Source organism: Gasterosteus aculeatus, chromosome 2 (assembly GCF_964276395.1).
Source record: "Gasterosteus aculeatus chromosome 2, fGasAcu3.hap1.1, whole genome shotgun sequence".
Classification (NCBI taxonomy): domain Eukaryota; kingdom Metazoa; phylum Chordata; class Actinopteri; order Perciformes; family Gasterosteidae; genus Gasterosteus; species Gasterosteus aculeatus.
This window is the reverse complement of record NC_135689.1, coordinates 16,766,829-16,781,606: the sequence shown is the minus strand read 5'-3', so window position 1 is coordinate 16,781,606 and position 14,778 is coordinate 16,766,829. Positions and strand designations below refer to the sequence as shown.

The following is a 14,778-nucleotide window of genomic DNA, read 5'->3' as shown; positions in this document are numbered from 1 at the left end:
TGAAACTAGAAAGCCGTCTGCTCGTTCTCTGGAGGTTTCACGCTCTGCAAAAAAAAAAAAAAGGCCGCCGCTTCCCTTCATTCGGGTGCATTTTGCAAACACGTGTGACAAAACCGCACGTGTACGAGATTTAAGACTGGGGGGGCTACAAGCGAGCGCCTCAGCATCGTCACATCCTGCACATCTCCATTGTTAAAGCTACAATGGAAAAAAGTGCGCTCCTGGGAGAAGTTTTAACAAACTTTAGAACCCGTTAGCCGGGGAGGCGGTGAAGCGTCGGCCCCTCATCTCAAACCAGCCGGGTGATTTGCGCGGTGGATCTCATTGTGGCGGCGGGGCTTAAGCGAGCGGATCCAAAACACAGCGGCCGTGACTGACTGCAGGTAATCCACCTACTGTAAACCCTGAGGCACAACGCTCCCGGGGGCCCCGGCCCGGGGGGTTTGAGGGAGGGCGACTCGTGGCTGTTTGTTATGATTGTAAAATGAGGGGTAACGGAGACACTTTATAGATCATACATCACACCCAACGAGCCGCGCAGCGTCTAAACACTTGCGTGTCACCTGGGGTTTAAGTATCAGTGTGTTCACATGATGGTATAATTGGAATCTTTGCTTAGTCGGACTATGCTAGTGCTATTATCCCAATATACATGGCAGTGAATAAATCAAATCATTGGCCGAAAGCATGTCCTATCCGATACGATAGGTGGCGCTGTTTTCATTACAACAAGTTGTGATACGGCCAGTTCCGCTTGACCGCTTCACCACTACCAACAACAAGCAACCACATCAACATTACGAGAAAGATGGCGAGCGGAGAGCAAGGTGAAGCTACATCCCTCTACTATGTGTGCATGATGTTAACAGGAGCACAGCGAATGCGAATGGCGCTATTGGCTGATTTGATAACGGAGAGAAGACGCCGTCGGGATCTCAAGCATCCGCAAAGACGCAAAGTCCAGTTCCTCATCCGATTCACCGTCACATGCCGCAATAGTCGCACTATCAACCGGATCGGATGGAGTTATCCAGGGGTGTTAGTCGGATCGTAGTCGGACCGCACATAGTCGGACAAAGGTGTTTACATGACACGGATCATTCGATTTCAGTCCGACTAAGCCAGTTATTCAATCCATGTAAGGGTTAGGATTTCTTGAGCCGCTGTTGGAATGTAATAATTTATTCTGTCTGAAGAACGTCTCATTTCCAAGCCCATGTGGGCAAATAACAAACCAAATGTTGTTTCAGTGGCTGGCCTGGTAGGACACTGGCCTGCCCCTACATTTGTTTCACTTGAACCTTTGCTCACATTCGATAGCAGGCCGCCCCGACCCAGACAGGCATCAACAGCGTTTGAACCAATTATTGCTGATTACTCATTCAAAAAGTAATTGCTTTCCATTTTTGGACAGTTACTCAGCATGACATGTGGTTTACTGACCATCAGAGAAGGCACGCAGCACTCCGATGAGAATTCCTCGTAGTGACGCCTGTTACGGTTTCTGAATGCAGACTTAGCAGTAGCTAGCTATGAAGCTAACGTGCAAAACTATTCTCTTCACTATCCACACAAACACACAGCTGATATCAGCCCCCAGGTAAGTATGTGGTGAACAAAGGAGCCAACCCCCACAAAATGTTAAAGTAGCAGAGTGCTGCAGGGGTAGTGCTTAATATTTCATGTTCACATGGCCCCTTGCTTTGAATTCACTGACTAAAAGACTTGGAAAGGAGTTTCTTTTCCTTCTTATGCTAGTTGACGGTGCTGTGTTGTGTCACGAGTGACATGCGCACGGCGTGACAGCGGGCTGTCTGTGCCGTTAGAAGACGTATGTGAGGCTTTTACCATAACAGAGAGTGAAGTTCATTACCCGGAGGGCCGTGTCCTCGGGAGCACAGACAAAGCCCAGATGCACTCAGTGTAGTCCATCGCGGAGGAGGCCGCCTCTCCATCCTTTATATCCCTGTCTCTCGAGACAACCATCTTCCCAAAAACTGCAATGAAGGAGGAGGGGTGGGGGCCGATGGCAAAGACACAGCAGCAGAGCGGAGGACGAGAAGAGGACTAAGGGGTTCAAGGGGCGGAAACCAGAGGGGAAAAGAGGAGAGGAATCGCCTCTCAGCTTCCGCCATTGTCTCCATGCAAATCGGAGCTGATCAGGATTCCGCCTGCATCGCAACGGGCAAGTTCAATCTGCACCGGCTGAACAGAGAAAGAGAGAGCCGCGCTGGGAGAAAGACGTGAATGGAGGACGGCAGTGCGTTTAAAGGGCGACACACATGCGCAAACACACACGGGGACAAAGAGAGAGATTTAGCTCAAGTGGGGAGCTACAAATGCACCGCTTCAGAACCATCGGAGCAGAGAAAAGAAGAGAAGGGGGTGGACGCACTCACACACACGCACATATGTACACACATCCTGATTTCAGCGCGGCCCACTTGTGAAGCTCTGACAGACATGGCCGAGCCAAAGGGACAGAGATAGAGCTTAAAACAACCAACTTGACCACTGCTGCCACGTTGTGCCTCCTGAATAGAAAGGGTTAATGTCTAGTTGTTGGTGAAGAATGTGAAAATCTGTCGAGGGTTTTTTCAGAGTGGTGCCTGCCCCCATTTTCACCCCTCACCCGTTCACACCCCGTTTGGGCGTCAGGGTACACGGGTAACCTGAGGCGGTCCTTCTCCCCGTCTTGAACTGCAAACCGAGCGGCCTTGCAAAAGCCTGGAGCCGGAATGAGATCCTGGGAGTCAACGGGCGAAAGGGGACCCCGGGGAATTCCGGTGGGGATTTTGGGCATCAAGCCCGATCAAGTTGAAAATAACATCCTACATGGGTGGATTTCTATCTGGGTTGACGGCGTTCCTCAAACCTCCACATTTCACTTTCGTACTCGGTGGAAAAAGATGAAATCTGGTGGAGTTTAATGCACACAGTTACATCGAAAACAAGTAAATTATTCGGATGGATTTCTTCAAACTTTAGAGGCTCCTTTATACCTTTTTCATCTGAGACAAGATCCAAAGCAAATATTTGCAGGCAGCAAAGAACACACTTGACATTTCACATTTTCTCATTCATTGAATCACGTGCTGGAACTCGTCCTGGCCTGATGGGCAACGCTGTACTGACGACCTCAAGGCAGGCAGTCGACTAGAATATTTGTCTTGTGACGATCTTCACAACTAAACCAACAACTAGCTACTGATCCTGTAACCAGAACCCAACTTCTATCGGGTTATGGAGGCGTCAACCAAATATCATCAGTTAGAACGTAATGAGGTGACACAGCTATGAATTCCAGTGGCTGTCCTATCATTTCAGCTCACATTTCTCTATATCGTTGCTTTTCCCTGCTACACCCACTCCTGGTAACTACAGCATAGTTAACAAGGTTACCTTGTTAACAATGTCTCCCAAAACCCTTTCTAACGTGCTACTGTATCTTGCTAAATATCTGGACTTGAATAATAAATGCTGCTTTTTTTTTTACCAACCCTGCAAAAAAAGAGGAGGTTTGTCCCGCGGAGCACCATCAGAAAAGGAAGTCCTGATTTATCTGTGATACTCTTTTGTGACAATATGTCCAAGTAGTGTTGCCTGTTGAAACACTAGAACGGTGCAAAACCCCCAAACTCTCCCCATTCAACACCTTCATCCATCTCGACGCTTGTATGTTTCTCCCGACCATGACAACTTCCAGAGCATGCCTCCACCCTCTCCCAGTGCAGGTGTCTGTGTGTATGGAGGTGTGGCGTGGGGGGGAGTCATCTCTCTCAAAGATGGATGTACAAGCTCTTTTTGTAGCTCATGGTCTTGTGGTGGGGGGATGTGGGCGTTTCAAAATGGATACCAGTGCTGCATGGTAATAAGGCAACATTGTGGAGGTGTGCCGGTGCGAGGGGCTTCGGAGTGACAACGAGTGGGAATTTGGAGAGCGCTGATCTGGGCAAAGCCCTGACAACAGCTCGCAGTCTGGGATAGAACTCGTTCCCTCAGGCCGATCCTCCCTGAGGCGCCGTGCTTCTGCTAGAAAACGGGGGCGAAGCTGCCTCGTGGCCCCATTTAAAAGTCATTGAAAAATGTTGAAATATTTTTAAGACAATAGGGGGTAAGAATTCACAGAATCCCCTCACCCATGCCCACGCGTTCCTCACTACAGGTCAGATGTCTCTGTTGCAGGTCTACTAAGCCCCTTCGCCTAGTTGCACTCATTCCTTTATAGAGCAGGTATTTCTATTATAGGCCCTTTATGTCAGGTGGTTCGCTACTGCATCCGAAAGCCAATCACCAGTGTCATTGTGTTTCAAATTGCTCATCTGCTTCAAATGTTTTATTAAAAGTTGAACATCCATCTCAAGTTCCCTGGTCTTCCCTTTAAGGTCAGTCACTTAATTGTACATTAGTGGAATTACAGAGTCTGGCCGTTAATTAAAAAGAGCTTATATTGTATTAACACCATATGATATTCGTATTACGATGAGCCAGTATTAAAAGATGCTGCTTTATTGCTGTCTGGTACTGGTGACATTATGCTCCGCCAACTCCCAAACCCCTTGTGGAATCACCACTTACTTTGTGTGTACTGTTTGCCACAATCCTGCCAAGCGGAGATCTCAGTCATGACCACCGGCTGAGATGTTTACATGTCTCACTCTGACGGGGAGATAGTGAAGTCTTCGTCTCTGCCTGTATGTTCGTACGTGTGTGTTTACAGATACATGCTCAAGCTGGTGAGACATCCTCTGCCAGATATCTCTGTTTGCCTCTGAAAGCCATCACGTCCCTGCCATTGTTGGCTAAAACAACAGGGGCGGGCCCAGCGCCTCCCTCCAGCCAGAGAAATCTGTCAGCCTGGAGGGCGAGCGGAGTGGGGGAGAGGAGGCAGGAATTCCTAAGAGGTTTCATCTCTCAGGAGGGTTGTCAACTTAAGGGTCAGAAGACGTATCACGAATTCCATAACTAACGAACACAAAGGAGATATCTCAGATCAGTGGTCCCCAACCACCGGGCCACTTAGTACCGGGTGCCGTGCGCAGGTTGGGGACCGCTGATCATATTCAATGTCCAACTTTCCCTTCTTAGTTTCATCCCCAGAGCGGCTCATGAATGCTTGTGTCGAGTGTACGTCTTTCATTCATGCACAAAACACCTGTCACAACGTGCAGGGCTCCAGACTAACGTTTTGCCAGGTCTCACTGGTGCGCCTTACTTTTTTATTTAGGTGCACCAGCACAAAATTTAGGTGCACCCAAATTTAACGCCACAATTTCAAAGTCATTTTTTTATCATGCTCCATGTACATTTATATATATTATGTAAATTATTTAAAACAAGAATAAGGTGTGGGTAAATGAAAAGAAATGTCACGATATGACATTTTTGCCAAATGAGATATTATTGCAATTTTCAGACCATTTTATAACATAATAGCATAGTAATAAAAGTACGCTTTTACGTTTTATTTGTCAGAATAGTTAGACATATATATACAATATATATAGACAATATATCCTATATAAATAAAACAAAAACAAAAAATAAGTGCAAGGGACATGGAGCGGGCGGAGCATTGGGCTTGGTGCGATTCAGTCGGATTCGATAAAATGTCAGAAAGGCGACGCACTCCGTGGCTGCAGGGAGAGACGGACCAAATGGTCGCACTCTAGAGCCCTGACGTGTTTCATCTAAAGGGTACACAACTTGTATAGAATTGCTCTTTGATCACAATTGACGGAGGCACCGAACAAAAAGCAGAAGATGCAGCAGAACCAGAACCACAGCCGTCATCCTTTTTTCCTTGTGAAAACCTGCAGCCTCCATTGCCCACAATGCAAAGCTGTCGGTTTTGTTGACGATTCACATGCGTAATGCTAAAAGCAGCTAATGTCTCCTCGAGCGCTAGCCTCTGGTACAGATGTGGGTACTACGGGGGTCTGATAAGGTCACTTTAACTCCTCACTAACATATTTTTCCTTTTCAAACCCCTAGTTTTCATTCCAAACCCACGCTGACTTGAATGACGTCACTTCTATCCGAATTCTTACAGCTCCTCCTTGAGCCACAAAAGGTTCTCCACAAAGTTCCCCTTTAAATAATAATAAAATATCTAATATACCAAACAATTGATGTTTTAAAAACTTGTTTTAGTTCCTGAGGCAGCGGAGAGAGAGCGGCAGGGAGTTGGATCAGAGGCTGCTGTCAGGTCCGCACAAACCGCACCTGGTTGTTTGACAGCTTTACAAGGCTCGGGATTCCAGACTAATCACAGGTGGAACCGCTGTGAAATGGGAACACTGGGAGCAGGAAGATGGCGAGTGTGAGAATCAAGGGAGAGGGCCTTCGAGAGCCGGGAGACTCGGGAAAGGATTACACGCGTGTTTCATTTTAAAAGAGGAAACGCGTGAGACCTCGAGTCATACGGGTCAGCAAAACAAAAGCATGTCAGCCCTGGACATGTCGAAGGGCCGACACATGTGCAGGTCGTTATCAGAATGTGGCAACGTGATTGAAGAAGACACCTGAGAAAATAAAGCGCTAACGGCAAACACAGGGGTAAACGTGGAGGACGAGTCTCGAGGGAGAGACGTGGGGTTCCTCAGTTCTCCATGACGAGATGAGGGGGAGGAAAGGAAGTAACAGAGACTGGGCCCAACGTCCCGGGATTTGTTTCTGTATGTGTAACCCCCCCCCCTCAGTGTAGTCTCTCCTACTTCCCGGATGTGCAGCACTGTCACGTAGATTGTGTTAAATCAGGCAGGAAATGGGATTGGACTTAAAGAAGCGTTCAGCAACAGCAACGTTTACGTCCGTTATTTGGCTTAAACTTTAACGATAAACCAGTGAGAAACATATCAAGAGGAGCCTGGAAACAACCAGCGTCGTAGAATTAGCCTCATTGCCTCATTGTAACAGGTGCACAGCCCGGGACGAAAAGGGGCCTGATATGCTTAATGTGCCAGCATCAGGTCAAGGTGACAGAATGGAATCAACCACGGAACCAACTTACCTTCAGCTTTGCATCGTGTCCACCAAGCAACTATCTCCAGAAGAGAAGTTTATCAAAGATGTCCCTTATGTGTCCTATAACAAAAGTCATTCCAGGGCACAAAAAAAAACAAATCCCCCCCCCCCCCCTTGCTTTCTCTTGACCTGAGCCGTGACAGCTGAGCCGACCTAAATAGAACTCACATCAGGACCTCTACTACCCCTCCTTCCCCCCGGGTATCCCCTTAAAACCCTTTCCTCTACACCTCATGTTTTCGGTGGTTTAACGGTAAGTAGCCACATTTGTCACTCCGGTCCCCCCCGCTTGTGAAATGTGCTCTTAAAGGAAGAGTTTTGTCACAGATCCAGTTCCCCTGAGAGAGCCTAGATGTCATAAAGACTGCTGCTTTTTCACATCTGGGATAGAAGAGGAAGGTTTCCGGGTCACCGTACATGCAAGTGCGAACACAAGGTCTCCCAGGTCCGTTCTACTTTCCCCCTCCAGCTTAACTGGGACTTCCAGGATAACTTTATATATCGTCTTGAGAATCTCAGCGGCTTCACAACGTGACAAGGATGTCAGCTTTGACATCATTGTTGTGTGAGTATTTGGTTAGAGCGACCCACTTCCAGCCATATGGGGACACCGTATCCCCGCATTGAGTATGAATAAAGAAACCACTACAATACATTTAGACTGTGTATTTGGACAGGCTAGATGTCACCCAGTATGTCTGCGTGTACACCTTGATCATGGTATCATCCCACTGAAGTGACAGGCACGTCACTACATGTTGGTATCTTTGCGCACTATCGATACCATCTCTGATTCCTATCAGCCTGAGAAGGACGCACTCCAGCCAAGGCGAGCAGACTGTGGGTAAGTGGTCCGTTCCTCCTTTGCTCTATTCCTCTTCTCTATCTTTCATGGCTTTCTCATTTGGGAATCCTTTATCGCTATGCCAAGCGGGCTCGCCGGTCCTGCATTTTTAATTAAAATCTAAAATCTGCAATAACTCCGGGGACTCCGGGGCTCCCCGGCAAACAGGTCAGCTGGCCTTGTTTCTCCTTTCAAGTCTTTGTTGCTGTTATTCCATCAAAGCCTTCCATCAAGCTTGTCTATTTGTCCAATTATGTTCACTTCAATGGATGAAATGCTTTCAGATAAGCCCCTCAGGTTACACAGACTTACTCAGGGTACACCTTTGTTGAAAGGCTCTACACCAAGCGCATGAACTCCCACTCTTAGACAATAGCCTAATCCATTCAAGGGCCCTGAGAATATAATCCAATCCCCAAAGTCAGTCTTCTTGACTTTCTCCTCACTGAAGACAAAAGGCTGCTTGTGTGAACATGGACTGGATAAAGAACCCGGTGCTTTAGAGCAGTCACCTGTCTGCATAAGGGTTCTCAGACACCATGTGGAGCCACAATAACATATACCCATCCGTTTTATGGAATTACCCACGTGCCCGATGTCTTAATAACTGGGAAAGGTCAATTATACATTAGGTTGTCATGTCGTGTTCTATCTTTAAAACATCTTGCTGAGGGTAAAACATGAGCAGGTGGTGGTGGTGGAGCCTGATCTTTAAATTATAGGGAACAAACTGTTTTATATCTGGGGGGGGCTGGTGCCACCGCGCCTGAAATAAACACTGCTTAGGCTTCATCAAATGATTTCTCCTTTCAGAAATAAAACAAGCAGAGGCGACACGACAGAATAATCCAGATATAGCCACACATTTGAAGAGACGGGATACTGTTTAGGTAAAAACACATATTAGGCTCTCAGCTGACCGCTGCTAAAACAGAAAGGCAAAACCGGGGCTTAATCCTGGGCTGGACTGTTCTGTCAACGTACTCTCACCATTGCCCAAGTGTCCTCGAGGACTTTGAATAACTGATTAACAGCTGTGAAGTGACCTGTCGCCTCCCCGGTTTTCAATCGTTGTCGAAAACAGGGGAGGCGACCGCCCTGTGGATGATTGGCATTCGCCTTATGAAAAAGCCGTTAGTGTGGCTTAAAAACAACGCTCGCCATTTGGCCCTTATCGTTCTGCCAGTATCTCCTCACACATCGAGAAGCAGAGGAGGGAGGAGGCAGCCAGGTAGGAGCTCGGGCAGGTAAGGAATTCCAGCCGATTCCGGGCCTCCTCCTTGAACAAACACTGGGGGGAGAAAAGGCTGAGGCTCAATTCACTGAAGGAGCTGTGGAGGAAAGGTGGGACGTTTGAGAGGGGGGGCCTCAAACAGTCATCCCACATCCCACCCACCCCGAGGAGCATTCCCCAGGACTGTCTGCTCGCCCATCATTAGGCAAGACCACCTGCTGGCACATCAGGACCCCCATCATGTCCTCAGCAAGCCTGGCTAGTCCCATTACCAGTGAGCCTCTGGACTGCTGTACGCACAGATCATAAAGACTCAGTGGCGTGTGGAGCAGCCAAAAGCTGCTCATTAACATCCCACAAGGACATTCGGATTGTCCAACTGGCGGAGTACACTGGCTGCATCGGCCCTGTGTATTTAAACAGATGCAGCACAAAAGAGGCAAAGAGAAGCTCTTTGATACAGCTGTTGCAAGACAATACACTGACTTCTAATATTAAAAAATAAGAGGCAGATAAAAAAGAGAAGCGAAAAAAAATGCAGACAGACGGAAGAAACGGCCCTTTGTTGCCGCGGTTTTGCCGGGCCTTGGGGGAAAGACTTTGGCATGAAGTCACCGAGGACTGAAACAAAAGCAGCTGATAAACACACCGGGACGGATAAGATCTCCTCACGCTCAACACTTCTCCATCAGGAGGACTTCCTCCCTCCCGAAGCCCAAACAGCTCCGCCTTCTCTCTTTGGTGCCATCAACACCGCATTGGGAGAAATGGAAATGACAATAAACACAGAAGGCGCTCTTCATCTTCTTTCCTCTACAAAGTTTTGGAGGACGTGGTGTCTTGAATCCCCCCCCCCCCCCCCCAACTTCTACTTAAAAAAAAAAAACCAAACACAGTACAAACGTCTGTGTTTCATTCTGACACACCGACTGGCAGCTGGAGGACCCGAACAATAGAAGAGAGTCTGTGCCAAAAGAAATGTGCTTATCAGCCCTGACGAGGTGCAAATCCATTGAGGCAGATGTGGAGCGCTGCATTGTAGAGTTACGCTTTTGTGCAACCACACAAATGGCGGTATACGCTTGTCGGTAGGTAAAGATAAGGAAATGGGGCCATTCGCACCGCAAATAAAGCACACACTAAGAGCTGGTCAGCACCCCAAACATTTACTGAGAATTTCCTTGGGAGTAGGGGGTGGTGGTGCGGTGTAGGTGGGGTGGGTGGGGGTGTTGATTGGGGGTTGCTTTGTGGCAGATGAAAGCCCGTCGCCGAGTGTTCGCACACGTGGAGGAGGGAGCCCGAAGGCCCCGCCGCCCGGTGCGAAGAGCACTGGAGCAGAATAGAGCGTGAAACGCCTGAAGGCATCTTCCTTCAAGTGCCAGTGGTCCTAAATCCAAAACGAGTGCGCCACCGCCAACGCCAGATCCCTCGCGCGCCATGTTCTCTCTTAAACAAAAGAAAATAAATACGCTTGTTCCACATCACTCGTCTTGTGTTCTTTCGTGTCTCAAAAGTGGCAAAAAGCGCTCACACAAAGCCTTTTTTCTTCCCCCTCAGACAATGTGCCTCCCCACCGAGCTCTCTGCCAGGCATTCCTGAGTCTATCCCAGCTATCGAAAATGTCAAGAATGAGGCGAGAGCAGAGGAGGGTACAATGAGCAGCGCGGCAGGTAGAGTCTTGTCCCGGCTGCACTGACGTCCCACAGTTTTTTTCGGGGGTAGTGGTTGCACACCAAAGATGGGATGTGACTTGACTCTCTTAATTAAAACTCCGCCCTGGAACAAGCCTTAGAGCTCATTCTCTACCGGATGGAGGCATGCAAGTTAATTACCAGGGCCAAACCCCCCCCCCCCCCCCCCCAAATAAAACAAATACTCTGAGTTAGGACTGAACCTAACAAATTGTCCTTGGGTGTTTCTTTGCATAAACATATCCAGAGCTTCTGCAGGGAAATGTCGTTTCAGATGTCTTTAAGGATAATTTCTTAAGTGTTTTCTTGCTGCTATTTGTTTCAACCGTATGGCGATTGGAGAAAATCCGGTTGTGAGAAGTAAACGCTCTTCAAGTACAGAGCCACAAAACAGAAAGTGCACATTCTAGACAGTTTTTGCAGAGCCAAGAAACTCCCCTTTCCACAAGAGGAGTCCGAAAAGAAGAAATGGGGGGTGAATAAAAAGGTTAGCAGTGCAGTGTTTCGTGCCTGGACAGACAAACAGAAGAAGGTTTTATGTGTCTGCCAAATGCAACTTAACACTGCAAACAAGCTGCATCCATTGGAACATCCTGCCACCCAGAACTGTTCAGAGGAAAGTACCCAGAATATCGACCCTACAACTCTGAAACAGTGATCGCCCCAGAAAGCCTTGGACAAGGTGATTCCTGCTCCAGATCGTTTCCACCCTGCTGCTCCCGGGCCGGCCTACGTGTGGGATTCAAACTTCCAATGACTGCCAACGATGTCGAGCCCTAGCAAAAGTTAAACAGCAGTGAGCTCCCTGCTCGCTGGCAATGGGGGGGCAGAGGCTGCTACAGCCTTGCAGTCACAGCCGACGGCGGAGATTTATTAGTCATGGCTGTGCGATTCTTCTCGTAGAAGCCTAACAAATTGCTTCTCGGCCAAAAAAAAGGACTCAGGAGGAATAAGAATGTAAAGTAAACTCTTTTCATGCAAAACTTCTGGTAATAATTACAATCAAGTGAACAACAGCATTTTCAAAATGATTATTGAAATCTTATTAGATCTGTTGATTTATTACCTAGTCTTTGGGTAGTGAAACAGTCATTTACAGTGAAGTTGATTTGGTGGGTAAGTTGTTTAAATAAAAGATTTGTGTAAACCTGCTTTGCCACATACAGCTCCAACGTTTTGTGTTATGTGTATGCAAGTGTTTAACCTCATAAAACCACCACAGCCAGCTACGGGTTGCAAAGGTCGAGAATCATCCCCGAACCACTCAATCGGGGTCCTCAAGGTGTTAATCACACACATCCGCCTCAAGGCTCCACTGGAAAAAGGTTGAAGCTTCACCATGGCAACAAAGCTCCTAAAATGACTCAGTTGGCCTCGTTCCAGTGACTTCAGGGAAACGTTGACGCCATGAGCCCGAGGCTGCGTCATTTCAGCAGCCAGCGGGAATGCTCGCTGCTGCCTCTCATTCTTATCATCCCTCCCGGCAACGTAAAAGACGCAGGCGCTGTTCCATTGCTTACCTTCCACGCAGTGCTCTACGTCCTCCAGGTTGCGCAGGGTAATCCTCATCAGACTCGAGTTGAGCATGAGTTCGTTCTTGTGTTCCGGCCCCATGGCCTCCAGAGCAGGGTTGAGGAAGAATATGCGCGTGTCGCCCGTGGCCACCTGGTTGTCGCAGATCCCGGGGTTGCCGAACCCGCCGATCATCAGCTTGTTGCCGCCGTCCAGGAGAATTTCCTGGTTGACGTTGGACTTCCCTTTCAAGTAGCGCCACACCCTGACCTATGGGCGAACGACAAAAGAAACACAACACAGCATCCTCTTTAGCCACGCGGTTTTATGCAGAGAGATGCTGTCTACCTGAATCAAGGTTGCTCTCCTCGGAATTTGTTAATTAACAGTTACTCCTGTTCATTTAATTGCTAAGAAATCAAGAATGTTAATTACACCTGTGCAACCCAAACATCCCATGACAGTTTATCGCACAACAATGGCCGCCGCTACCGAAGTAATCATCATGCAACTAAAACGCTGCACGCTTCCTGCGTCACAGGAAGTGCAGCAAATCTGCCCGGTGCGCAGTCACCCCCCCCCCCCCCCCCCCTCTTTGCGCCGCAGGTCAGCCGCTTCGTCCCGTTTCGCCGCTCAGCCGCGGTTTGTGTGTACACACGGGAGCGCGACGGGGCCTCTAATCTACTCCGCCGACTCATCGGGAGACGGGAAGCATGTGGGTGCTGAGGGGCAGAGCGGCCCTGCACCACTTGTTTATTTTGACAGATTATAGAGCAGGGTACCACGAGTCCATGGTGATGCAGATGTTAGTTTCCAAGCGGCATGGATACGTGCGTCTTGTTTGGAGGAGGGGGGGTTTAACCCTGCGCCTTTACGTGGTCCACTGGTGATAATGTTCTTGTGACACCAAAGAGAGAGTGGAAATGTTACAGTAGCAGGTCCATCACACACTGGTTTCACACTGGAGTGACTAATGACAGTATAATAACTGCACCCTGCTGTGACAAGTGCCAGAAGAAGTCCAGGTTCTCGTCTCTTACAGTATCTCTGTGGTACTTCAGTTATCTCATTATTATGTTTTTTTTAAATGATATTTCTCAATGAAAACCACTGTTACGGCCAGTCGGCTGTGCCACATGTCAGCAGCACCCCAACCTGAATGATTCAGATCACATCACGTATGTGTCCAGGGGGAACAGGAGTTGAGGGGCCAGTCTAACCTCAGTAGGGCGGCAGGCTCGGGCTGATTACAAGGTCGCTTGGGCCTCCCTTGCTGTGTAATTGGTAAGGGCGAATTAAACACATTTATATGTTTCCGAAGCAAATTCGCTGTCAGTGTTAATGCCAAAGGCTTCTCGATGAATGAGTTTGTAAACTGTTTTTTTTTTACCTGTTAGAATTGTACTAGAATCAGCTAACACCAGCGTGGAGTCCATTGCGATCCAATACGTGACTTCTAATAGCCCGCTTCCATCACGAGGCAGGTGCATTTCCCCCTGAAGGAAGCACGCGGCGGCTTCCACACAAACCACACGAAATTCACGTACCTTGCAAGAGTACGTATTGTGCACCGGGTCCAGGTTGATTATTTCGTCCACGGTGCCGGTCAAAACTATGTTGGCCTCCTCTTCCCTGTTCTCCAGGTCTCTCTCCGGGCAACCCGCGGAGCAGCGGTGCCACAGAGCCACGAGCAGCCCCGCCAGGAGCAGCGCCGTCCGGCCGGCCCCGAGTGTCCGCCGGGAGCCCATGTCCACCGCGGGCGACACGACACAAAGTTAACTTTATTCAAATCTAGATTTCACCGCTCGACAACAAACCCACAACTCTTTTTGCCAATTGCGTTTGGTTCTTCTTTAATTTAGCTCCTTTCCCGCAACTTCCCGCGAGGACTACCGGTGTGTCTTTGCACTCTGCAGCCCAGCTCCCCGCATCTGCAACCCGGGTCGAAAAATCCCTCTCTGCCGCCGCCGGCTGGGAGACCTGGAGGCAAGAGAGGGAGAAGGAGGAAGGAGGAGGAAGGAGGAGGAAGGGGGAGGAAGGGGCAGGGATCTGTCTCTCCAGGAATGTAACCGCGCTTCTGCCCCCTGTCTTTTCCCCTCTCTCTCTCTCTCTCTCTCTCTCTCTCTCTCTCTCTCTCTCTCTCTCTCTCTCTCTCTCTCTCTCTCACACACACACACATTCACAGTGACGCTCCCCGACTTTGCATGCGATACGAATTGCTGATCCCACAAGTGAGGGTGGGTGATGGGGGAGGAGAGAGAGGGGGGTGCGCAGGGCCACGCTTCGATGCCTGCAGAAAAGTGGCTGTCCAAGGCCGCCCCCGGTCGGACAGACGGTGTCTTTACCTCCGGACCTCATCAGCCCCCAAGAAAGATCTAGAATAGAATAGAGTCTTATAATTGCCTGAGCCGATGTAATACATGTTTATTAAATGCAGTTCACCAGACAGTCCGCTTTAAACTCTCAAAATG

At 48.7% G+C, this 14,778-nt stretch overlaps 1 protein-coding gene across 6 annotated transcripts in view; it reads right to left on the bottom strand.

Moving 5' to 3' along the window:
- Positions 1 to 14,540, bottom strand: part of agrn (agrin) — a 186,194-nt gene extending 171,654 nt beyond the window's left edge. For 5 of the 6 annotated variants that reach the window (XM_078085414.1, XM_078085426.1, XM_078085431.1 and 2 more), the window contains exons 1-2: positions 13,855 to 14,525; positions 12,316 to 12,577 (exon numbers count right to left, since the gene is read on the bottom strand). In XM_078085414.1, the coding sequence (XP_077941540.1) occupies positions 12,316 to 12,577; positions 13,855 to 14,055 (463 nt within the window). In that variant the 5' untranslated portion in view covers positions 14,056 to 14,525. Of the gene's footprint in view, positions 1 to 12,315; positions 12,578 to 13,854 lie in introns of all 6 variants that reach the window. The other variant, XM_078085420.1, reaches the window with a different exon arrangement.
- Between the last annotated feature and the right edge of the window lie 238 nt (positions 14,541 to 14,778).